We start from the raw sequence: 27,546 nt of genomic DNA, 5'->3' as shown, positions 1-27,546 counted from the left end.
CTTAACATAGTAACACAGGGAAGCTAGTATTATCCCCAGAGCCAACTGTTCAGCCTACCTGGCAAGCCTAACACTCGAGATAAAATCCAAGTAAATCCATAATCTCAAATGTCATAAGGTGGGACTTCAGGTGAGATAAATAAAAGAAGAAAAAAATCCTTTTTCCTCCCTATTTTAACAGCTAAAGAAAAAATCTTTTTAAAGAATACAGATCTTAGGAAGTTGCTAAAACCCATCAAAACCTTATTACATTTTGAGCACATATAAATTTTAAATCTGAGGTCAATCTCAGATGACAGTTTTAAACAACCAGACATGGGATTCAGCTTCAGCTTCCTGTTAACAAAGTCTGAAAACCGTAGTACACCATAGAAAAGCATCAGGTACAAATGAGAAAACAGCTTGACTCAGAGGTGGTTACCATCCTGAAATGGCACTCCCAGAAACACCAGAAAAGGATGGCAGAGGCAATTAGCCCTACAATTATGACACTCGGCAACCAGTCTATCTATACAGTCAATCCTCCCCAGGAAAGCAAAGAGGAGAAAATATAAGGATTAGATTCTGAAGTAAAAACTCAGTGATCAGCATAAAAAAAAAAACGTAAGCTGAGGTACTAATATTTTTTTATTATAAAAACCAATGTATGCATCTGCCATTTGATTTTCACTACCTCTGCTAAGGAAAAAAAGAATCTTTACAGGTGCATGTAAAGTACTGTAGTACTTTGTAATACTTGTAGGAAAATTTGCTTTTATTGTTTAAAATTGCATTATATTCTCTTGTACTCTTTTTATTTCTCCACTATTGCAACATTAAATTATCCTTCAGCTGAGTACTCCATATCCACAAATATCAGAACTGCCACACAGCAATGGTATTTTGATTGCAAAAAGCAAGCATTTTCTTTCTTTTTTTATTTTTTTTCTTTCTTTTTTTTTTTAAGAAATAAACTGGTAAAGATAAAAAACAGTGAATTCTTCTGGGGCTGGACTTTCATCCAGCTGTCCCCAAATGCAATAAAAGCATTACAGAAAGCTGTCCGCTCCTTGTTACCCTGAATGGCTTAACAGCGCTTCCTGAATATCCTTCAGTGTCATCTGACAACATTCTTATCTATGGGAGGTTTTATTAATAGCTACATTATATGCTTCTGTTATCAATCATAGCTTGTACAATTCAGATCCTTTTAATCACTTGGAAACTGTTGCACAGTTTCTACAGAAATACCTGGAGAGATGGCATGCAGCATAAAACTGCATTTCTAATGTATCTGTTTGTTACTGAGTAACAGCCATGCTTCTTTGTAAAATTCAATTGTCTGCAATTACCTTAAGACAGAACCAAAACTTAAAACATTTCAAGAATACGGAAAAAAAGATGCCTAGGAAATCATGTTACATTAGTGGTGAAAAGATATAGAATACATTTGTCTATGTATCTATGTTACGGCTGACAATCTTGTGAAGCTTTATATATTTTCATGCCTGAGAATTAGCACCCTAGGAAGAACAATTCTCAGACTAATTTTAAAGTAGGAAATATTGGAGCCACTTGTATGTCATATGAAACTGAATCATCAATACTTAATTACGAAAGGATGCAAGTTCCAACTGCCTTCTGTTTCAATACACACTGAAATTTTATCTGACAAGTGAATATTTTATGTAGGTCTGATCAGCAAAACATCTGCCTGCCTTCACCTCTCAGCACTCTTTGGCTTTCAGCTGCGCCTCTAAATAGGACAACAGAACCACGGTGCATCTCCATTTGCAAGATGCATTATATGTAAACTGCCAATAGTGATTATAAAATACTTAGGTACTATGACAACTATGGAAATATCTTATACAATTTCATATGAGGAATTCAACCACTGACTTTTGTTATTGTCTTAGGAGTCGCATCATAAACAGAGCCATATGTAATTAAAGTTCTGTCAAAATACTTGTGCTTTTACATTATGATTCTCAAAGGAAATCTGTCTGTAGATAATGTCATAGTGTCAGTGACAGACCAAACTCCCTGCTGAATAAAATACATATAGGAGTTCTCTTGCTATGATCAGCTCCGCTAAGAGTCCCCTGTCTTTGCAGAGCCAAGGGATCAGTTACAAAGCCACCGACTCAGGGGCTATTCTGAAATGGTTTCCCAAGGTTTATCTAAGCCACCTAGAGAGACAGCAATAGCTGCAGAAACTTATGACAAGGGTCTCCAGAACACACTTCTAAGTTCTTCTCTTCCGCACATCTTTTTGCATCTTTCCCCTTGCCACCTTCCCCCACCACTCACTCTGGGATTCAACCGCTCAGTAACGTACGACAGGAGAACTACCCTCAGCCAAGCCAAAGCTGAACACACGTAGGAGAAAAAGGGACTTGATCTCTCTAGACTAAAATACTGCCCGAGTTTAATTTCAGTGAGGAGTAGCATATGACAAGGAACATATTTTTGAGTTGAACAGTGGGAGTTGGTTTAGCTTAATACACTTTCTGAAGTGTGCTATCACTATGACAAATATATATCTTCATGAGGACAGCTTTGTTAGAAGTGTTACTGATAAGAATCAAGGAGAGCGAAGGAAAACGCAGCCTTCACAGAACCGATCCTGAATCTGGAAATGTTACGTTTTAAATACACAAGCAGATGGCATTTAAATAAATGAGATGCAAAGGAGAATTTATACACGGCAAGGGGGAACGGAGAAAGCAAGTTTAGCAGTATCTGCCAGAGATCTCTGCAGCATTTTTAATAAGTGATTCTTTTAATGTCCATATACCATTTTAAGAAGGTTGTCAGCTTGCGGGGGCGGAATCTACAGTGACAATTCACTTGTTTTAATGACAGTTTTTCAGCCATCTTAATATTTCCATCTTTACACTGAAAATCATTGGTTTCCTTAATGCAAAAATGAAGTTGCTTCAGGCATGGTGCTGCAAACGTAGCATAATTCATTGTGTTAGGATATCTTTTCAGTTACAATATCCTTAGCAAAAGCAATAAAAGGTGAGCACATACATCCCTTTGAATTTCAGGAGCTTACAGGAACTAGCTAGTACAGGTGGAAGGTTTATAACTAAGCCAGCAGAATCTAGGCAGCAGCAATAGGTTTATTCAGCTCTGTAGTTATACACTGCTTCACATCTTTTGTATGAACAGAAATCGTTGCCCTATTTAAGGCCCACTTTAATGTGCTATAATCTTTTTCAAGACACTGTCATAATCTCTTGAAAGAAACTCCTCATGCTCTTTGATGATATATGAAAATGTATCTTCTTTACGTCTGTATCTATGGGGTTTTTGCAGTACAGAAGAAAGATGTGAAAGCTCATTTTATGCATCTACATGCAGACTTTTAACTATTTCTAATATTCAGGACATTATCAGTAAGTGGTTACTTTTTTGTAACACTCACTGCACCAGTAATGCATAACTCTTAAGTTTTAGTTTTATCAGGAAATAAGAAGATTAATTGTATAGGTATTTTTATGTGTGTGTACTTCCCTCATCTATTTTCTTCCTGGCACAAAAGATCCATAGTGAAGAATGGTCTTGGTAGGGACGATTAAGCAGCTGTCGTGATCTTGGTGTTTCAGTAAGCATGTATGAGGTCAACGTTTTAAAGTATATATGCATATTTCAAGATAAACATAAGAAAATAAACAAAAGCAAATGCAAGTCAATTTGTGAGTCAGTGGACAAAGTGCTTTCTCATCAATTTTGCCTTGTGAAACTTCTGTTTCTCAAATGAATATATCTGGTGCCCTCAAATCAGCATCTAATGGAAAACAAATTTTGTCACAATACCATCTGGAGAGCATAACAAACTACCCCAAAGAAGCACAATCCTTCTAGAACTGTTAACTCTCCATGTTTTCAGGAACAATTCTCCAGTGCTGCAGGAAAAAAAAAAAAAAAAAAAATTGTTTTCCACTCTCATTGAAGTTTAGCAATGATACTGATATGAAAAATAATTAAAATCACACATTCTTGAAAGTCCTAATCAGCATGAAAATGATGGCAGCGTTTTCAAAATTGCTGTGAAAACAATTGCTATCTCTGACAAAGGAAGAATACAATGCACGTATTGTGGAAATCTCCTCTTGGTCTTATCTTCTAGTCTTTCTGCATGGAAGTTGTCATTCCAGCCATTCAGAAACTCTTGAATAAGTGGCAGAAGTTACAGATTAGATCTGAAACTAGAGCCAAGCACCCGAAAACACTTAGTTAACAACTCTTCTAACATCAGGCCTACCCTAAGAGAAGGAAGGCGGGGAGAGAGGCAAACCATAAAGGCTCTAAGTGCCTGGAGTGAGGGGAAGAGGCAAGAGAAAAGTCTTTTAGGCCTTTCTAGCCTACCTCGACCGAGGAAATAGGCTACATGGGTGTTGCTCTGTGAGTTTCAAGTTAAGTAAAATTGTGCTTCTGAAATAAGAGTCTGATCGGGCTTTGTCACGGCATGAGCTCCTCCAGGGCTGGAGAGCCAACACAGCAGCTACGGGGTTCAGCAAGCATAACACTAGGCAGAACTAAAACTAGTACAAAACAGTTTATAGACAGGACTGGAAGAAAGAGTCCATTTGTAATAATTTATAGCTCCCATTAGACTCATTTGAACTCATTTCTGAGTCTGGCCTGAAACGGAATCTTTTTCAGTTTTCAAATGAAATGCAGGAGGCCAAAAACCTCTACCACAATGCTGAATGAAAAGCCAATACAACTGAAACATACTGCTGTTGCTCCAGTATATAAAACTACCCGTTTCAATCAATTAACAACAAAAAAAATTCTTAGTAAAGAACAAAATTGTCCTGTACTCAAACTGCACATATGAAAAAAAAAAAGCCTGAGTGAACTATGTTGGCGTTTGACAGGGACAGTACTCTAATCTGCCACTTTTTTTTTCCCTCATCAGCACAATACCTTAATATTACTGAGCTTCATTCTTCAGGCAGAAAAGCCTCTGCTTCACATGTAAAACAGAAAAAGCAGAAGTCACTACAGTATCCTTGGTTTTTCCCCACATTTGAAACTGCAGGGTTAAATGAAAACTGGAACCTTCATGAATTGAATTAGAAATTATCTTTATTTAAAATTTGTCATATGATTATGAATATGAACCAGAAACACCCAAAATTACAGAAAGTCAAGTAAGACGTCAGTGAACTTCCATATTTACTCAAATGGTGTCATTAGGAACATGTTACTCTGTTAGCTCTGTCTGGGGGTATACAGCTATCTTGAAGATGCTGTTTAAACACCACTCACTGTAGAAGAGCGCATAGGTGGACCGTAGGTTTCATCAGGTCAACAACAGTCATTTCCCTTTTCCATCAAAAGACAATCTACTTGAGCAGATCGTACAACGCTTCTCTGCTGTTTCGAACGTAGAGAGTATCAGGTTTCTACCTCAATTCTGAGAGAAAAGGCCATCACTTTCTCCTCGGTACTCTAGTTAATTGATATAGACCAACCACATTACCTACTTTCATTCAAACTAAATATTACAGGTATGATTCTTGAAAGGAAAAATTTCCTACTTTAGTACATCCTAATGTAATCCAGTCTTCCTACACACTGGCCAAGGATTCACACACACCCCTCTCCATGAACGCCATCTAAATCTATCACAGTATACTCAGTTATATCATTTCTCTTTGTATCAAACCCTTCTGTATTTGTTTTTCCACCATGCAGCTCTGATATCCACATGCTAACTTTCATAGTGCCATACCATGCACAGAAAGTAACTCTCCCAATATCCTATTGACATATAGCCCCTATCCCATAATAAAAACCGCAGCTCCCAATGCCTATACAAACATGAAGTACACTGTGGGGCCAAGGCTTAAGCGTTTGTTCTACATATGCTTCTTTAAGACAAAGCTACAGTTGCTGGCGTAAAAGGGTTTCAGCTGCTGGTCAAAGTCTCTGATGAACCCTCTCAACTGTTCGGTCTAACAGGTTATTAACAATCTCCAGTAGCCTCTCCAAAAAAAAAAAAAAAAAAAAAAAAGTTCAAAAGCTAGACATGGTCAAGAGGATTTAGGTTCCAACAAATACTATTTTGCAGCAGAAATCACTACTACCCTTCAAAAATCTGATATTCATAAGTGAGCATTTCTGGTCAAGAACAGGATGATTAAGCTAACAAAAAGACAATCACTAACAGCCCTGGAAAAGACAATCAGGGATGAGAGCTCTGCTCAAGCAGAGTGAAAGGAGCTATAATGAAAACTACTTTAGCCACGGCTATCTAAAAAGTAGTTTAGATTCATGCGCTTTTAGGCATTTAACCATCTCGTACCACAGAAAAGTTCACACAGTTTCCTGGTGATTCCCATAATTTCTGTGGAGTTTCTGTGTCTGTCAAAGATCTTACCCCATTTTATAAATCCCACAGAAGGACTCACCTCATCTTCTAGCCATCTAAAAAGCAGAGATCAAATTTAAACTTGCCAGGTTATTTTCCTCTCTCTGTAGTTAGCAGAGACACCTCCACTGATAACTCTGCAGAGAAAATTTATTTCTCCTAACTTATGATAAAATGCGTCATTTTCTGAAGGCACCTATGTTTCTCAAAAACTAAAGAGCTTAGACACTGCTTTTAGATGGCTAAGGTTCGATACACCCATTTCTACAGGGGTGCTAACCACCCAAAAGACTTACTGAAGGTATCTATTTACATTCAGATGAAGTATTTGCATGGCTCAAAAAAGCCCCGACATTTCCATTAAGTCTTCAACAATCCCACATCCTGTTACACTCCCGTAACAGCAGCATCACCCATCAGCGTCTTTTTTCTTTTTTCTTTTTTTTTATGAATCATTTAAAAGCCAAGCTGATTTAGCTGTGTAGCCAGCGGGGACGCTGTCAGATTTGGTCACCCTTTTATTATGGGCTGGCTGAACTACTACTGGCAAAAGTGCTACTATATGAGTGTTTTCCTTGTTTGAGAGGTTTGGATTCTGTTCATGCCGCAATCAAGAATGGAGGGAAATTTCTACATAATGAAAAGAAAACATTTCACTCAGAAGAGGATTATTTCCACCAAGGCCCATTCATCTTTGTTCTATATAAAGCTGTTTCATTCCTGTATGTTACTTTTCCTGTCTCCTGAAAGCAATATCAGACTTGTTGTGCCAAGTCACCAGAGAGAGATCAGGTTCCCCTTAATAAACTTCCAAAACCAGTTACAATGCCCATTATGAGCTGTATTATACTAATTACTGGAATTAATTAGCTTACCATTTAACATAGTTTAGAGCAATACAGTAAGAAAAAGTCTGAAGTGAAGATTATTTTTTCCCTTGTTTCTTAACATCATACTATGGACTGACTTTCTACTTAGTTTGTTTCAGTTTAGTAACTCCCAGCTCGTTTTCATATTTCAAAGCATTGCTTTGAGAAATAACATTGCTTTCTCCTATGGCTGCAGCTGGAATTTTTCCCTCTGGAGCCCTGACCAGTTGCTGTTTTGAAGTGCTCACAGCTTAGAAATTTAAAAAGAGAAAAAAACACAACCCCCAAACAGAGGCTTCAAAGGTCAGGGTAAAAGTGACATAGTTCATTCTGTGTACAAATGCTCTGTATCAACAAATAGCCCTTTGTGGGCAGAGGCATTAGCCTTGTTTCAAGTACCTGGTCAAAGAAAATGATAGGTTTCAATTCTGCTGCCTAAATATGGGTGATAGCCCCAACTGAGATGCTCAAAGTTATTAAAAAAATCCATGTGGAGCTGTCAGGTATGGATCAGCCCTGGACCAACAGTATCTCATCTGCAGGCCAGCAGGAGCAGCAGCTAAGGTTTAGGCACATGAACCAAACCTTAGTGCCTCCTCTCCCACCCTTCTTCATTCCAGAAGTCCTATGTCCCACTCCCAGGGCATCTCCCTTCCTATGCTTCCTTCTTCTCAATTCAGAACACCAAACAACTAACAGCTCATTGACACTTAAGTCTAATGTTCCCTTCCCTCTCTCCTACAGGATTGTGATGGATTCTCTCTCAGTGGAAGAGACTGGACAGACACTACAGCTATGATGTCATAAGAACATTATGAAGCTTTGCCATGCTGGAGGTGAGATCAGACCAGCATTTCTTAAATTTTCAGGTTGACAACCTCTTAATCAAGAGGCAACCAAACTGATGATCATTTTTTTAACTACTGTAAAAACAAGACCAAAAAAGTACTAATTATTGTTTTCATTTTACAGATGGAGAAGGAACAATTAGCTATCTGGTTTGCTGTAATACAGCAGTTCTAGGTCAGAGCTGGACAGGTGGCAGGAAGAGGCCACCTTGCTAGGGAGAAAGACAAAGTACGAGGGCAGGAATTGTGAAACTTTAAGCAGAACTTAAGCAGAGAATGCAGGCAACAAGATGGAGGTTCATCACAGAAAGACCGACAGAGACAGGAGGAAGGACAAACGGAGGGGAAGTAAGAAAGCAGCAGCATCAGAAAGAGTGCTGATGAAGATGATGGAAGATCAAGCAGGGCAGAAGGCAGCACGGCAATGAACAGGTCAGGAACATGTCAAAGAGTCAAGCTAATAGGAAAGCAATTAAATCAAACCAAACAGCTCATCACTAGTGCTTGCAGCAAGTCACTTGGCCATCCTACAACAGCATTTCACGTTTTTATTCTGGGCCTGCAATGCCTCCCACAGCAACAGGTAGCAGCACTCTCTCACCAAAATATTCACAGTCAACAATCAGGGAACAGAGCAGAGGTACACGAGTCTTTTTCTTTACATGGTTATTTTTTATATCATAACAAAGTTTAAATTCTTCCATGACACAGTTTAGAAACTGAATCCTGTTCTCCAAAAATATTCAAAGAGCAAATGTTAATAGTCCAATCTTGTCTTCCATTGTGTAGCACATACACTAACCCCCTTAGAAAATAATCTTCTGAGACTTTGCATGCACAGTTTTAAAGTGGTTTATGCTGCATAATGAAAAAAAGACCATACCATTTTTGCATGAACCAGGTAATTAATACCTTGAACATACCTCTAAGGAAAAAAAAAACATACAATATATCAGATGTAACCCCAAAGTTTGCTGCACAGCAAATCTACAGAAAAAGAGCCAGGGGGCTCAGTAAAGTCAACCCCTCAGTAAAGAAATGGTTCCTAATGTCCAGTCTAAACCTCCCCTGGTGCAGCTTTGAACCATTCCCACACGTCCTGTCACAGGATACCAGGGAGAAGAGCTCAGCACCTCCCTCTCTGCTTCCCCTCCCCAGGAAACTGGAGCGAGCAATGAGGTCACCCCTCAACCTCCTTTTCTCCAAACTAAACAAGCCCAAAGTCCTCAGCTGCTCCTCACAGGACACGCCTTCCAGCCCTGTCACCAGCTTTGTTGCCCTCCTCTGGATGCATTTGAGTACCTTCACATCCTTCTTAAATTATGGGGCCCAAAACTGCACACATTACTCCAGGTGAGGCAGTATCAATGCTGAATACAGTGGGATCATCACCTCTTTTGACCAGCTGGTTATGCTGTGTTTGATGCACCCCAGGATGCATTTGCCCTCTTGGCTGCCAGGGCACGCTGCTGACTCCTCTTGAGCTTGCTGCCGACCAGCACCCACAGATCCCTTTCTGCAGGGCTACTCTCCAGCCACCCCTTTCCCAGTTTATACTTGTGCCTGGCATTACTCCATCCTAGATGCAAATCCAGCATTTGGACTTGATAAATTTCATGCCACTGATGATTGCCCAATGCTCCAATCTATCCAAGAGAGTCAATAACACTTCCCAGTTTGGTACCATCACCAAACTTGCTAATGGTTAATAAAATATTTTTTCCCTTACCTAGGCAGTTCCAAAAGGAGAGTCTGCCCATATAAGATTTGAAACATCCACAGTAAGATCTCCTCTCCACTTATGAAGTAAGGAACGTAGGGCAATCAGCTTGCTAGTTTAGACATGCCAGTTGAGTGCCTAAAGCTGAACAAATCCAAGCAAAGTGCTTTTGAGTTAGGCACTGTGTGTCTGACCCTCAAGACACCCGAATTCCTTTATACAGCCCACAGTGGTTACACTAAACACGTGGGTGTCAGAATAAGAGAGTTGTATAAATGAGTTTTCAGAAAAGCAGCAAATGCATCCCACTAACACTGTGATACTAGAGTGTTGTTAAGGGGAGGAAAACCAAGGCCCAGAAACCCAAAAATCTTCACACAAGTGGCTCGTTTATGTACCACACATGAAGTTTTATCAGTCTTCCATAACTGAAGTTTCCCAGTTCCAGTACATGAAGTATTCTGGAAAAGAGATTCTGTGGCCCTTTAGTAGAAACACTTGGGAAACTGGAAGACTATGAACATATGGATAACCTTGCCAGCTCAGGCAAAAAGACTGCCTAGCTCTGTATTCTCCTCTCCAACAGCAGCCACAAGCAGAAGTTCAAGAAAGAGTAAAATCAGGGAAATATAAATAGAACTCTCTTGAGTATTTCCTAGCTTCTGTTTTCAAAGCATGGGATTTTCTCCCATGGACCACCTCTCCAAGTAGTTGTCCGTGTCTCTCTTTGGACCTGTATAATGTTTTTGCATCTGCAGTCTCTTCTGACAAGAAGTTTCGCCAATCATAGAATCATAGAATCGTTTAGGTTGGAAAAGACCTTTAAGATCACCAAGTCCAACCGTTAACCTAGCCCTGCCGTCCCACCACTAAACCATGTCCCTAAGCACCTCATCTACCCATCTTTTAAATACCTCCAGGGATGGGGACTCCACCACTTCCCTGGGCAGCCTGTTCCAGTGCCTGAAATCTACCAATCTACCACCTGCTGCAGTAACAGTGATCTTTTTATGTTCTCTGCACATCTCCTGCTAACTTCACTGGGTGGCCCTTAAGTCTCGGTTGGAAAAAGCAGTTAGCACCTCCACCCCAAATCATTCACACCTGAAGAGTCACAACTGTCCACATGTAAAGAGTTCTTGCTTACCTAATCATTCCCCATTGGGAAATTATTCCAGTCTCGAAGATCCTCATAAGAAAAAGCTCTACGCACACAAAGACCTTTTTTTTGTGTACTGCAAACTGGATTAAAAATAAATATGTGATAAAAATACAGAAATATATTTTATATTCACCAGCTGTAGAAAATCAATTAAAAACCCTACTGCATATTTTTTTTAGAATTAAGTAAAACCCAATGCTTTATCCACCCACCATTTTAACTAGTTTTTATAATGATATTGTAGTCTTTGAAAAATCTGGGTTTTTTAAAGACCTGACTAATTTTTCAGAAATTAAATTCATACAAAAATTATTAGTTTAAAACCCTACACAAGCACCTTCCAGTTCAGAGTATGATGCAGGAAAACAGCACGTATCTACAAGCTAAGCAGAACTTTTAATTGTGGAAACTGTGTATTCAAATGAGAAAAATCCCCAATTCAGATTCATTACCAGAACTCACATCAATTGGCAAACAGATCTACTGTTCCAGTGTGTTAAGAAGTCAGTACAGGCCATATAAGACCTAAAAAATCTCAGTCACTGGGTGACAAAAAGGTTCCCCCAGATTCTCCACAGTTCCCAATAGTAACAGAGGCTGCCAAGAAGGCAGAGGAGCCCACAACTGGCAACAGCAACCACAGACATCTGACTGCATGTAAGTACAGTAAAAAAGCCTGGTCAAAACCAATCAAGTAGTCAAGAACATCAGGAGAAAGTGGTTCCTATCAGAGACAGTAGCCAATTTATTACAATCTCAGATGAGGAGTACTACTTTCAAATGCCAAAGAACCATGGAAATGGACCTCAGTGATATAAGAAGTGAACAAATGAACACAGGTCCCCTCTGATATAGAATCATAGAATCGTTTAGGTTGGAAAAAACCTTTAAGATCATCAAGTCCAACTATTAACCATTAACACTGCCATTCCACCACTAAACCATGTCCCTAAGCACCTTGTCTACCCGTCTTTTTAATACCTCCAGGGATGGGGACTCAACCACTTCCCATTCCAATGGGCAGCCCATTCCAATGCTTAACAACCCTTTCATTGAAAAAAAATTTCCTAATCTCCAATCTAAACATACAGCACACATCTGAAGCACCTGAATGTCCTCAGATACTCCTACCATATAGAAACTTGGAATGGATGGACCCCATAGACAATGGCAGTGCTTCGCCAAGGGTTGCAGGTCCTTTCTCCTCACACAGACACCCCAGCATCCAGCGCTGACACTGACATATTGCCCAGTAGCTCATACAGCACCTGCATATTAAGCTGGTCAGTATTTCAACAGCAGAATTCTTTTGAAAAAATAAAATGTATTTTCAACCAAAAATAATTATGTTTGGTTTAGTTCACTCTTGCTAGAACTAGAAAATATATGGAACAATTTTTTTCATTTTTTAAAACATCTATGTTTGAAATAGAACATTTCCACAAAACTGACGCTGTCATTAAAAAGCTTTTTAAACTACCTTCTTCAATTTTCACTCCCACTTGAAGGCATTTCATATTTCGTTTATAAATAAAGTGAAAAACTCCTAAGATGTCCCACACAGAAAATTCTGATTTTTCTTAAAACCTTAATGAAGCACGCAGTCCTTTGCAGCGGTGACAGCAGCGTCTCAGGTGATAGTCCTGAGGCTTCAGAGAGCACAGGTGTGTTGTCTGTATCAACGCAGCCTCCTGATGCACACTCCTTCCACTGCTGTGGCTAATTCTGTTTTGTCCCCTCCCTCAGAAAATTCTTTAAAACTACTGCAAAATCACTATCACAAAAAGATTACAGTGTTTTCATTTTTAGTCTTTCTATTCACCCATCAGACTATTGTCCCTAACCTTCCATTTTCCAGTAAAAAAAAAGTAAAAAACATATTCGGCACTCCTTCAGGTTAGAAACACTAGAACATGCTTAAAAGTAGTGATCTTAGTGTTCTGCTGAACTGGGAACAAACATACCTTACGTTCATATGCAAATCAAATTTTCAAAAAAAATTACATCACAGAGGGTTTTGAAATTTTCCTTATTATAGTTACATTAAATAAATTTAACCTTATTATAGCATGACAAACTTTGCAAATTATTTCCTATAATACCATTAGACAATAACTAAAGTTTTCAAGCCATTTTTCATATTAAATCAACAATTTTACTACAAATACTTGATGGAAAAAAATACAGTTTTACTTGTGACTATTCCTCCTGTTGTATTCCAAAGAGATCCAAACCGGAACATACTTGTTTCCCATGAGATATTTTTAAAAGATATGCCACAGCATAATGATAACACATACAGCGTGTTGAGTTGAAAGACTATGTTGCAATTGTGAAAGATATCCTGAAGCAGATACAGTCACTACTGCCTGCTGCTACCTGGCATCCTCAGTAAACTACCTGAAGCAATGACTGGAGTCCCACTGTTCTTCCTTTATATTCCACGGAAAGTTTTTTATTATTTTTTTTCCTCCTAAGTTTCTGGCACCGGCAAGTCTGTGACTTCCTTTATGAAATCATCATTACATACCTGAAGCACACACAAAGTCTGATTCACGTGCCACATTTAACCCATCTGTGTATTTCTGCAGGAGAATGCTGCCTGTAACCCATCATTTAAAGATGACAAGAAACAAATGCCACAACTTTCGTATTAAAAATTCACGCAACACCCTCATCTAGCAACATCAATTACTCTATCTATGTCCTACACCATTAGCTGTAAGACTAATAAAGCTACTCAGTAGGCAAGGGATTTAATGAAATAGACCCTGAGTTCCCGGGAAGATCACCTGTGGTTCCAACTCTAACACTTCTGATCAAATACAAGCTCTCTTCCCGCTGCTGAGCAATACGCTTTTCTGGATCTTGACCAAACAAGCTCCAAAGGAGGGAGGGTGTAATAATATGGTGTAAAGTATTCAAGTGTGTAGGAGAACAATTGATTGTGGTGAAAGGGAGGAGGAGAACAAACTATTTAAAAAATAATAGAAATCGACAGCTTTTACATTTAGGTCACTTGAGCAGCAAAACAAGTTCACAGCAATTCTTTCAATAAGCAACAACACAATTAAGCATATGTACTAATCATCATTAATAAACCACATAAACCAGCAAAGAAAAAATACTGCCTTGCACCGTTACACGTTCCCAGCTTCCACAAATGCTTTCAATTCTGCTCCTCACCTAAGGCTGAGGCATCAAGATAGAAATATTACGGGACAAACATCTCTCAGTGGCTATCCAATGAAAGGACCAAAATAAACAGCATCCAAAAAAAAAACCAACCCACTTATCAAGTTCTCTCCCTGAAGTCCCACTGCCTAACAAATTTTAGTACTGTCTGCTTCTTGTTGCTTTCAGCGCAAGGCTGGAAAAGGGACAATTGGACTTCCCTTCCTCTGCAAAAAAGAGATGAAAAATTCCTTACTTATTGATCCTTCTAAACAAACATTCCTTCTTAACCCAAACATTTCTTACCTTGAAATCTAGTACGTTCCAGTCTTAAATTTCCTTTAAAAAAGCTGACTTAATTTCCCGTCTCTGGGTGAACTTCATGTTCTAAGGAAAATCTTACCTAATTTTGGCAGGGAATAGGGCACTTTAAAATAATCTTCATAAAATTCAATGAGTCTCCTTGTAATATTTAGAGCATAGTCCCCCGATCCTCTCCGGATTGCATCAGGCCTTGCATATAACCGTACCTGTTAAAAAACAAAGCAAAACACTGATCATTTCAGCATCCCCATTTTAAAGCTACCCTACCTGCAGAGGTGAACTATCTTAAGGTTGCTGTGAGGTGGCAGGATTATTCTCTTAAAGCCAAATGTGACTGTCACACGTTTGTCAAAATATGTCACAGACGAAAACCAGAACTTCCACAATTTAGGTTACAAAGTTGAGAAGTCACAATCTCCTACTTGTTTGTGTCGCCAGATAAAAGACTTAACACCCCTTGCATCGAAATAAATATTCAAAGAAAAATACTTACATGTGTTTGCTAGAGATATGATGGGAGAGTGGATTAGTATAATGGTTCTCTGCCTACACTGAATGTAGGCAGGATGCAGTGGCTCAGTAGGAGAGAAGTTCATGGTTTGTTAAAGGCACATTATATCGAGCCCTGGAAGTATTAGTAGACTGTGGAGGAAAAAAAAAAAAAATAACCGTTCTCTTTTCTTTTCTCTGGCAGCGACACAGTTACCCTCGATGAGCTATAGAAGACTGCAGAAACAACCATTTATAAGCTCATTCATGTACACAAACAATTAACATTCCTGAAACCTCCATGACTGCTTCAGGCCTCTCTTTTCAGAAAGCAGTAAGTTAAAACTGTTCGTACAAGCCACAGACTGCTGTGTTCAGGATAAACCAGCTCACACATCTGACTAGGTGGAGCACCCAAGTGAACAGAACTCACCTTCACAATTCAGCACCCAAGTGTGACCAGCTTCTCTCCCCATCAGCCAGGCAGCAGAAAGCACCGCCAGGTTATACATTATTCCCTGTCCTCAGTCCTTAACACTTCCTTACTGCAAAGATGACAGACAGCTAATGAGAACTGTTAAGCAAGAAAGGGGTAGAAAAGAGATTTTTTTTCCTCATACGCAGTCTGAGGGGACGTAGCCAAGGCAGTGCTTTGTCTCCAGCGGCTGCGGCAGAAGGTCGCTCCCTGAAGTACATAATGACCTGATACAAATGAGACATTACTAAATGTCAGTCCTAATAATAATATCTGACTCGCTAATACTTTCTGCAGTAGGATTAAATCCCAGCCAGGGCTCTGAGGAAAGCAGCAGGGCAGAAATCAGGAAATATCAACACAAACATGAAGTGTTTCTAAATTCTCTATTCTGAACCAAGAAAAGTCAATGGAATTTTGGGCTTCAGTGAAAGCATTACCAGGTATTGCTTTACTGCTCTTTTCCTGAACCAGTTCAGTTACCTGAGTGGAAACCAGATATCAAACCTCAAAACACTCTACCTGTCAGTTCTGGTTTAACCCACTAGGTCTTTGTTTTCAGTATTCAGGCATGTTATTCTGCTTTATCACTATCTCCATTTCTATATTTTTATCTTTGCGTCGTATTAGACTCAGTGCACAATTGTCCTGGTTTCGGCTGGGATAATTTTCTTCCTAGTAGCTGGTACAGTGCTGTGTTCTGGATTTAGGATGAGAAGAATGTTGATAACACACTGATGCTTTAGTTGTTGCCGAGCAGTGCTTACGCTAAGTCAAGGACTTTTCAGCCTCTCACATTGCCCTGCCAGTGAGGAGGCCGGAGCTGCACAAGAAGCTGGGAGGGGGCATAGCCAGGACAGCTGACCCCAACTGGCCCAAAGGGCTATTTCAGACCATAAGAAATCATGCTGAACAAAAAACTGGGGGGAGTTGGCCGGGGGGCGCACAGCCGCTGCTCGGGAACTGGCTGGGCATGGGTCAGTGGGTGGGGAGCAACTGCATTGTGCATGACTCGTTTTGTATATTTTTTTAATCATTATTATTATTTTCCCTTCCTTTTCCATCCTATTAAATTGTCTTTATCTCAATCCACAATTTTTACCTTTTTTCCGACTCTCCTTCCCCATCCCCCTGCGGGGGGGCGGGAGTGAGCTAATGGCTGTGTGGTGTTTAGCTGCCTGCTGGGTTAAACCACGACAACAGTCAACCACACATAGTTATCATTTGTAATGTAAAACAGGTAACACTGTAACCTAATGAGACATGTAATAAAGCAGACTTCTCATTATCACCACCTGAAAGCATATAAACCATTATCTGAACACTTCCAAGTTACTATTTTTGTTTATTGCTTCCTTCCAAGGTTAACAGGGATATGTACATTAGATGTTCCCTTATCTGATAAACGAAATATATTTTTTAACAAAATAGGTATTAACCACAGAGACCTTAATTCCAACATCTCAAAACCTTTAGTTTATGGAAGGATGGTAAGAATCACAATTAGATTTGTGATGAACACTGTTTTGTATCATTAAACCTTTATACACAATTTTGCATAATTGCTTTACTGGCACAGTTGACTGTATCAGCAAATTAGGAAAAAAAAGAGTCAGCCAACCAAGTATGCAAAAAATCATTCAATTTGACAGTGGCCAAATGTGTCCATAATAAGGAACAGGACAACAGAAGGGAAGAAAAAAAAAAAAAAAAAAAACAGGCACATACAAGAAAAATCAAGGTTCAACTTACTGCATTGCTTACTGCATTACAACATGTGTCTTTGGCAAATGCAGAAAAGGCATTTAATGGCGCCTGAGATGGAGCCCACATTCCAAAGCTCAAAAACCGCAATGCTGCAAACTTTCATTTGCCACCTGCCTAACACTAAATATAGGGGGCTTTTGCCTGTGAAGTTTTCCTGGGTGCGTCTCTGCCTGCCTAGAGCAGCTCTGGAGTGCCAGTGCCACACGGCTGACACCGAGGCCACCCCTGAGCTGGAACACAGCGCAGAAATTACCCGTGCCTTTGCCCAGGTCTCTCTCTCAGGGGCTTTGAGGCAACAGGCATTGCCGAAGCATGTCAGCCACCTTCAAATGCTGGGTCTGCTTCTGCCTTTCACCCCACAGCCACTGAACGGGAAACGTATGGAGGAACCTTAGGGTCACCATTGCAGGCTTACCCCTGGCCTCTGCAAATTCCCTCTTGGTTAGCAGAGGGCTACGGCAGGGGACGGTCTGCAACACTCTGCCTACCTGGCTGGCTGGTTTGGATGACACCGAGGTGTCATTCACAATATAAGGAGCTTGGTCTGGAGTTCAAACTAAAGGCTGGCACCTATAAGCTCGAAATTGAAGCCCCTAACTTTCACACAAGGATGTACTCTAATGTGCATGGGCTTATCTTGACGATCTTTTACCTCCAAGTCCATAAAATCGGGATTATATTATTTCCTTAGTTTATACGAACATTCTGAGTGTTAAGTAACAAAGACTGTAAAGTTTTCAGATACTACTCCAAAGAGGAGCTTAAGTAAATAAAACAGAATGAAGATTAAGACATGAGATATTCAGCATATTTTTTTTGTTTAATGCTTTCATTTCAAAAGGCAGATAGGTTCTGTTACTTTGTAACTATGTCGGACCGAACAATGATGCATAATTATTATATATTTTCCCACAGGCTGTTTGATCACTATACTAAGAATTCTATTCTAACTTAATTTAAATAAGAAAAAGAACAGAAAATCTTCTGCAGGGTCAGACCTAAATACAAATAAAAGTAATACGTGTTCTTCTACAAAAGATAAACAGGTTTCTAGCTTAAGTGCATAATTCATCACTCACTGCAATGGAACCTACTGCCCTGCAAATATTAGCGAAGCTCTTTTTCACAATCTTTACAGGATTAGGTTATACTATTATTTTCATGTAAGAAAGTGGAGAACAAAGAGAGACTGAGACTAATTCTGGGTGCCTATCTTGACAACTCTTGATGTCAAGCATATTTAACAGTTTCATTGCACACACTTCAAGCACTGTTCCCACTGTATCTTACTGCAGTGGTGAACACTTTATACAGCTTTGAGTCTAGTCACAGGTGCCTTAGTTTGAGTATTGAGAAAATTAGTAACACACGATTAGTGACTAAATGAGACTGTGTCAGTTTATGTGATTTGCTCGGCATCTCATAGCAACCCTGGTGGCAGAGGCAGGGAGGTAATTCGAAGATGGCATTCAGCCTCACAGCCACATGACAGCCTGCACCAAGCATCTTCCACATTTGGGAATTAATAAGGTAGGGACTGTTTGGACAACAGGCATATTCACAGCACACTGGTGTTGCCCCGATGCGGCGTAGTTCCCTGTGTGTCTAAATGACAAAAATAAAGGAAAAATGTAATGAGGGATCATATTAGTAATGTCACTGTCATAATACCTATGAATATATCAAAGTTCACAAAGTCAACCTGAATTCTGGGGGGGTTTTCTTCACTCTTTTGCACCTACATGTACAGCCATCTTTCAAGAGAAGTTCTGATTAGTAAGAAAAAAAAAAATCCAAACCTCTCATTTCTCTCTCAGATGGAACCAGACTGACCATCACCTTCCTACCACAACTTTGAGCAACTAAGTTTGCACCTTCAGCCCTGCTACCCAGACCTCCCCTTTCACATTTGTAAGATGCTGTTGTTGGTGGCTGTGTGGTGTAAGAACAAAGGAGACCAGATACATTTTTGCTAGAATTGTTTTCCCTTTTGTTAACAGCAGAGCAAGAAGTTATCAGAGATCCTAAATTAAATCACTACAATGTATATTTTCTCATTCTTTTCTAAAGTGAGCAAAAATGTGAGTTGCTTCCCCTTGTTTCCTTTCCAGAAGCCCTGGACTATTTTCATTAGAACTTTAAATAAAGACAATACAATAGCCACACTCAGATACCACCACAGAAAAATTATCCTGAAGGATTAATTTTAAAGTATTAGTAACCTAACTCAAGTTCTTAGAATTACTTTGGCAGCATTATCAGATAAAATACTGAAATATCCCTGAAACTTGGATGGTAAACTCTATGTATTGGTTATAAGTGATCAATAGCCTACTTCTCCATAGCTAGTCAAAAGCATTTGCTGTACAAAAAGTGTACTTCTACAAATAATTTGTATATATTGCAACATTTTCTCATCTCTCTTAATATTTCAGCATTTGTTACATAAAATAAGTCAAAGTAATTTAAAAATATTTGTAATACCAGGTCGCCAGAACAGATAAATGTGACTGTAAAATGAGAGCTGTTTCCCATAGTGAGGGACAGTTGTGGTATACGCTAAGAAATGTGCAACAGATTTAGATCAAATCACATCTAACTAAAGTCAGGTTATTAGCTACTGTGCATGAGAAAATCTTCCTGTCTACAGTAGGTAAAAATTATTCATCAAAAAGAAAGTTAGCACTTAAAAAGAAAAAAAAAGAGAGAGTTTTTCTTGTCTTATTACTTCAGAGCATTTAAAAAAATGTGGATTAGTAACTATATACAAGGTACAATGGGTAAATTCTGACAAGTACAAGCTGTAAATAGCAATGAACATCTTAATTTCTAGTGAATAGCATGTTCACTAAAAATGTTTCCACTGTACCAAAGACTAGTGATAATTTCAGCACATAATAAACAGAGGAACTGGTTCAGAAAAAGTAGAACTGTTCTATTCTGACATTTTAAAATCATGACTTTTTTTTTTTCCTTTTTTTTTTTTTTTGCATTAAAATTGAAGTACATGAAAAAAATAAAAGGATGAAAGGGATGAAGAACAGTAAGGAAAAACCTGCAGTCATTTTTTCACATTCTGTGAAAATGTTTCAGGTCAAACTGAAGGCTTTGTTCAGTTCTGCTTTGCAGGTAGGAGGAATATGGAATATGTTCAGCATTTTGACCATGGAAATAAAAAGTCAAAATCCATTATTTGTACATGTCTAATTGAAAAAAGACCGTGGTCCAACCTTCTCCCTCTGCAGGAATTCACCAAAAATGAAGGAAGACCAGAGAGAACCACAGTATGTTCTCCCTCTGGCACTGGAGGAAGATGCTAATAACCTTTGCTAGAGGTGCCACAGGCCTGCCAACCTGCTTCCTTAGGGAATTAAGGAAGCCGACAACCTGGCCAAAATCAGGATGTTAAAGCAAGAGGATTGCAGGCCTGAAGTGTGCCATACACCAGAGCCTGCCCCTTTTTCTAGAATTAAATATCTACATTTGAAGCCTGCTCTCGAAGACATTGTTCTCTATACCACCTTCTATTTTATGCATGCATCCCCTTTGAAACCTTCCTTCTTACAGTGCTGTTACCTTTTTAGGGGAGCGTCACCTGGCTTGATATCAAGGCATATTTTTGTTCTTTTATCTATTGCAACAGTAAAGTTTGCTGATCACGATAATCCCATTAATACCCTGCATTAATTCTGCAAGGCACCTTTTCTTAAATGTTTAGCCATTATTTTCCATGGTTTAAGACCTCTCCAATTGCCATTGCTGCCTTGACTGATGCCCTGGGGGGAATCACAGCTCACTGGATGAGAAATACGGCTCCAAGGGAATACAGTGCACCTCTGTTTTAGGAAATGAAGGCTTGTGAGAGCATATGGCTCATTGGGCTCTAACGACCTAACACAACACCCACTGACTGACTCCTGTTAACTACAGGGGCTTTAAATCAGACTTCTAAGAGGAGGCATGACCCATCCAGCCCCTGGGCTAGCAACACTTCTGCCAAGGCAACCTTCAGCGTCTGCCACGTTGACAGTCCATGGTTTTAGATCATCACAGGCAGTGCACAGGAAAAACGACAAAAAAAAAAAAGTAGTCCTTTAACTAGCAGTACTCTGGTCACGACCACTGATAGTTCAGATCATGAGAAGCAGGACCACTGACTGGACCTTAACTTTATATCCTACATGCCATGATGAAAATAGCGCTCTGCTTCTTGAAAGCATCCTGATACAGAATTTACACGGCAGTAACCAAGGCTGTACCTCTGCCACAGCATCAGGTACTACAAAGCCAGCTTTGTTCCTGACAAAGGGAGAAGATATATCTGTAATCCCTGCCTTCACTTCACACCATCTGATACCGTGGATTTTGCCACACACATGACTACACAAAACCACTCCCAAAGGTATCCCCATCCACGGAGAGCCTTTGCCCAGCCCTGAATGCTGTCACAGCACATAGGCCTGAATCTCTCTCCTTTACCTTGGCACTATTGCAGCATCTTTCCAAGCAAACATGGTTAAGATTCCAAGGATGGCATCTACCTATTCTGCTACTCTCTAGATTTCCACTCACCCTTTTTCTATCTTCGGTCCATTTTGCTACATGTACTTAAGTCTGAACAGACTGGGAGCAAATGGGGCTATGGAAATTGAGCAAAAGGCTGATCACAACCTTAAATCTTGTTGTTGCCTCTGGCAAACACAGATTAGGTAACCTTGTATCAACACAGAAATCAGCAATTAAGGATACTTCCCCCTCCCATCTACTTCAAGCAGAATTGAAAGTAACTTTGTCAGGTGTTTTAAAGCAGCTGAGAGTGCTTTGCCATTATGAAACAGATGTTTCTGCACATCAGCTGATGTCAGCAATGCCACCCTGGGAATAACACTTGCTCTTTAAAATCCTTTCCTCAAAGCCAGCAGACTCCGCATGAAGCACTGTTCTTGGGAGGCCCCTCCAAACTAGCTCCAGCCCAGGGCTGCTACCTCTGGCGTCCCGCTCATGACGATTTAACAAATCTCAGTTCAGGAAAGCACTTACGCATGTTTAATTTAAAATACGTGTTTAACCTCAAACATGCATTGACATGTTTCAGAAGACCTTAACATTTCAAGAGCAGCCACTTAGAAATTTTATAAAGGGGGAAGAAATAGTCTTCTGCTCTTTATTTCAAGTTCCATAGTACTTCTGCAGCAAGTGACATTCCACTGAAAAACAAATGCACTGTTCTGTACTTAAAAGCTTCCATTTACTTGATAATCTGAGATCTCTTTCACCTTTATTTTGCTGACTATTTTAGGCACAGGCATTGGTTTTATTATTGTTACAGAGATAAATAATGTTCACATTACACATTTAATATAGCAGACAGATATCTGGATGCAATAGTCTTGGCTGTGGCCTCCCTGGGTCACTTCTACAAACAAGGCATTGCATCCCAAATGAGTTTTTAAATCTGATAAATTCACAAGAGGTAACACTTCACTACCTACATGAACAAGCTACAAGCCAAGCTGCACCAAGAAACAGCATGAGTTTTTACGTGTGTGCCTAACTCCATGAGTTTTCTGTGTTCAAATGCAATAAACTTTAATGTGAGGATACACTGATGAGTGAGGAAAGAGAGAGGTAGCTGTCAGGAAGTATCAATTCTGCTGTAGTGAACATAGTTAAACTTGATAATGGGAAGAAATGACAGCAAAATGCCTTGTTTCAATCTCCTATTCATTATTCATCACGGACAATAGCCAAAAGAGACTGTACGGTAATGAAATGTGCCTACTGAATACCGAAGGGACCCTGAAGGAGAAAGAAGTAAAAGAAACTTCTGGGGTTCCAGCTGACAGTGGGAAGATGAGGAGTCTTAAGCAAAGAGATTGCCAGGTATTTTCAGAGTTATGAAGGGGAGAAGGGGGAAATAGTTTTGCGCATCTCCTTTACAAATAAACATGACTGCATGGGAGAAGCATCTAGTTGCCCCATCAATTTCTCATCTGAACAAAAACAAATGCAAGGGTTTGCTGGCTGCTCCAGCCAAAGGTCCAACGATATATTCCACCAGGAGGCAAAACTGTCATGCAGACTTGTTACAATTTCTAACTTGAGATCATAAAATACTTTGGAAAGTTAATGAGCTGCACTCACATATAAATCTGACCAATGCTCAGCTGGCATAAAATAAAATACTGGCTATGTCACTGACCACAGTGCCATTAAGATTAATTTAGAGCACTCAGGATCTGTATCATCTTATTGAAATGGCTCAGGGACAGAAAGCGAACATGTTAACAACTACTGTATAGCAAATGTAATTACAGATGCCATTTCATAGCCATTTCAGCCAACTAAGACTGCCACGATCCCACCACTACACGCTTGGTCACTCAGCCTTGACTCTTCCCTCACATCAGCACCAGGGCTCATCTCACCTCTCAGGGAGCTTTCGACCAGAAGCGTGGGCCAACTCCACCAGCCAGGCAGGTGGTCTCCAGGCAGCCCAGCTTCCTCACCTGGCCACCCGTCAGGTCGGTGCTAGAGCCAGCACGAGAAAGCGTTTGTGGAGAGAAGAGAGGACCATGACAGACAGGATACAGATACATTTGAGTGATTGCAGAACTTCAAGCTAGGAGGAAAAGCTTTGCTATTGGGGGGAATTCAATGTCTAAATCATTGAGATTCCCAGTGGTTAAAGCTCCTTCTAGTTCTTCGTAGAAGGTGAAAAATCAGCATAGCCTTAAGAAACAAAGCACAAAGATTTATATTATTTACCTACTACACACAAAAACTCTGTATCACAATGCCAGTGGAAAGATGATGTGAGAACGGCTTTTTCTTCCAGGAAAGATCTGCGGTAGATGTATCCCAAGGGTTAACACCAGTTTCCATTTCCTCTGTTTGGACCGGGATTAGATTAACATTTAAAATAATTCTCTTATTCAGAGTATTTTTCATTGGCTATTTTATAGTCAAAGCACTCACATCGCAACATCATTCATAAATAATATTTCAGATAAAAAACAGAGTTACAGAAGTACACGAGTTTAAAGACAGTGCTAACAAGTGACCTGCAACATTCAACAGCCCTACAGCACGACCAATTTCACCTGGCTAGAGACTGCTCTGTCACAAACTCACAGATATTACCTCAGAGTGATTCCATTTGAAATTATAATCTGCAACTATTATAACTGCTGATTTATATTTTGGCATTGTCTAGAGGCTGTCAATATGACAACAAGGTTCCCTTGTGCTCAGCCAGCTACATAAATAGGAGCAAGGGTTGACTGTTACACTCAGATCTTTCTGTCGAAATCGAGACAGGCAAAACATGGGGGAAATGAACTGTTATTATCTCTATTTTATAAATGAAGGATGCAGAAAGATGGGCGTAATATCAATGAGAAAATCTGAAAGAGAACTGGAAATAGAATGCGAATTTCCTCACTGCCTTAAAGTGATATATCATCTTTTCATCGTAAATCATCAAATTACTTTTCCTAAAAAACATTTTCTGGAAAACAGCCTCTTCCATTAAAAATGTAATAAAAATTTTGAAATCCTATTTTCAGGTCCCTCAGTCACAACACGTTTTTCAAAAACCAGACCTAAACTATATCCCAAACTGTAAACCAGGATCCCTGAAATTGCTCAACTTCAGAAGACATTCTGAAAAAAGCAGTTCCCCATGTTCACTCATGTCTAAGGGTAACCATCCCCTTCCTATAACAACACCTTCTGTCAAGCGGCCACTGTGCTGAGACTATTTACCTTCATTTAAAGGGAAAGGCTATTTTGTTATTCACTTAAAAGAAATTACTTTGAGAGATTTCAACAGAGTGGTCCTCTACAAAATAGCTACTAAGTGTCCAGAGGATAACAAAAAAAACCTGGGAGGAGATAGAGACAGACTGTACATGACAATCCATCTAAGATGATTGCAAGGGTACGTTGGTACTTTCATGTTTCACATAAATTCAGCACAACCATAGTGGAAACCACAGTCCAGTAGAAATACATTTCACCACGCTCATCATATGTTTGCAGTAAATCTTGATTGGGCTTAGAACAAAGAAAAAAATCTGTGGTAAATAAAGAGACCAGATGACAAAATATAGTCCTAAGAAAAGCAAAGCAGAAGCACAGTTCATCTCTGAGCTCAAATGCATTTACTCAATCCATAGCTTACAATAGCAGCAATGAGCAAGAGGAACGCAGGAAAGTATCTTGTGAGCTACATGTAAACTTAACAGAAAAACTGTTTGCAAAGTGAACAGCTCAGTACTGTAAGGTGCTGAGGTTTAAAGTACCCTTTCAAACTTGTTGGCACTGAGGAAACTCAGCACTTTGTAGACAAGTCTGCACTGTGCTGGATTGAACCCACAATGCTTTTTGAAAAACTGTACCTAGCCCTTAGGAGGGAGAAAAATATGCACATGGGAAATTTTGTGCTCTGACTGGTATAAAATCCATAACAAAAATAAAAACGGGTTACATCAATAAAGGCAGCAACCGTATTAACAGTGAGAGTTCCTTCAGGCTAAAAACTTGTCGGAGCAAAGAGACAAACAATTTGGCCAGTAAAAGCAAAATCCATAAACCATGAAATAGAAAACAAGAAATCAAATTCTTCGTATAGACTCACACTAAAATCCACTAAAAAAACTTCACTAAATGCTCTGTTTCTGACTCCCAACTAATATTTTAAATGTTTTTAAAAAGCTTCCAAATCCACAGGTCAGTATCAAAAGTAAACCAAAAAAGCTAAATGTGCTAAGAGTAGCCAAACACTTTTGCACAACTAGCCTCTGACAAAACCATGGGCAGAACGAGCACTTCAGCCAGAAAAGATAAATTAGGGAAGAGGCGGTTATCTATCAATAACATCTCCAACCCATGGCTGGAAGGATTCCAGCCCCTCTTCTGGGCACACCAATCTCAGTGTAAAACGTGAGAATTACAAGAGGGAAAAAAAAAATTCCAAAAGCAAATTACAACTATAAATAGAGAAAGCAAAATTGAAGGGCTGAATCAATTAGAACATTATTCCTATCTGAGGCCTCCCATCTGAGAAAGATCAAGGCCACAGCCAGGGATCAAAGTGATTAACCACCTAACCAGCAGCCAGCAGAGACACAGATGAGAACTGGCAGATCATGTATACGCAAAGAATCTAAACTGGCAAACAGAGGCTTTTTGCACCTTAAGACAGAAGAAGCTGCAAAATTCAAGTACTCTGACATATACAAACTTAGACAAATGTGATAAACAAGACTCTGAGGCACGCTGGTTTTAATCTACAGAATACATGTTAATATAACAGCATGTGACTTGTTTAAATTAAAATAAAACACTATAAAATGTTTAACTGCAGGGTTATTAATCAAATGCCTTCCAATATATGAAATGCTCAGATGTTTATGATTCTGAAAAATTATTTTTGCACATTTTATCATTCAAATTACATTCCTTATCTTAAAACCTCCACTATTCAGGACATGTTTCCCATTAGGAAGATGCGAGTTAATCAGCGATGTCCTCTGCATGCCTATGGAAAAGGCCAATTTGCTAACACTTTCTGAGCAGCCGCAGCTCAAACACCGCATCTGGTTTACATCTGGACAGCTAGCCAGACAACTAATCAGCTGAGATTTAACTAGGTCTGGATCACTACCACACAGCTTTCCCAAAATAAAGCAATTTGATGACAGCTGATCCTTTATTCATACCAATGTGCTGGTTGGCATTAGATTAATACAGTTTGTTTAGAATGGGATCATGACTAAGAGAAGAAAAAGGATTAAAACCCTTTCTTATCAAAAAGTCAGGGCAATTCCTTCCCCGGGAAGCTAACTAGCACAAAATGCAACACCAGGGTCCAATGGGTTGTGGGAAGATGGAAAGAAGAGAAATACTTCCGAAACCCAGGCTTTCCAAACTTTCAGATGAGGCAGGCACGGCAGTCATACCACAGGCAAAATGGACCTCGTGCTAAAGGTTTAATAATCAATCAGGCAAATACCAAGACAGAAGCATTTTTGCCACAATCATTTCTTTAATTCCAAGCACAACAGAACAGACTGCACAGATGTATTCCTTTGCTGACAATGGAGCAGATCATCCTTCCTTCCCTTTTCTTAGCCGATGAAGAAAGCTATTCCCCTGCTTAGCTTCCAGCTGACATTCGTGTCAATATAACAGCTTCATTAGTCTCTCTCTTTTTAACACTTTCTTAGAGTCTAAGAAAACATTCCCTCTCATGAGACATACCCTGTCTGCGCAGTTGCAAGGTAAACCTTTAAAATGGCAAGCTTTATTTGCTTTCATCCTATCTGTACTCACAGAATAA

The 27,546-nt window shown here is 39.5% G+C and overlaps 1 protein-coding gene across 1 annotated transcript in view; it reads right to left on the bottom strand.

Moving 5' to 3' along the window:
• Positions 1-27,546, bottom strand: part of TRHDE (thyrotropin releasing hormone degrading enzyme) — a 206,475-nt gene that overhangs the window by 156,914 nt on the left and 22,015 nt on the right. Inside the window, exon 3 of the mRNA XM_009646272.2 lies at positions 14,550-14,676. Coding sequence (XP_009644567.2) covers positions 14,550-14,676 — 127 coding nt within the window. The remainder of the gene's footprint in view (positions 1-14,549; positions 14,677-27,546) is intronic.

Source organism: Egretta garzetta, unplaced genomic scaffold, assembly GCF_000687185.1.
Source record: "Egretta garzetta isolate BGI_Z169 unplaced genomic scaffold, ASM68718v1 scaffold68, whole genome shotgun sequence".
Lineage (NCBI taxonomy): Eukaryota > Metazoa > Chordata > Aves > Pelecaniformes > Ardeidae > Egretta > Egretta garzetta.
The sequence above is the reverse complement of the archived record's forward strand: the minus strand, read 5'-3'. Positions and strand labels throughout refer to the sequence as shown.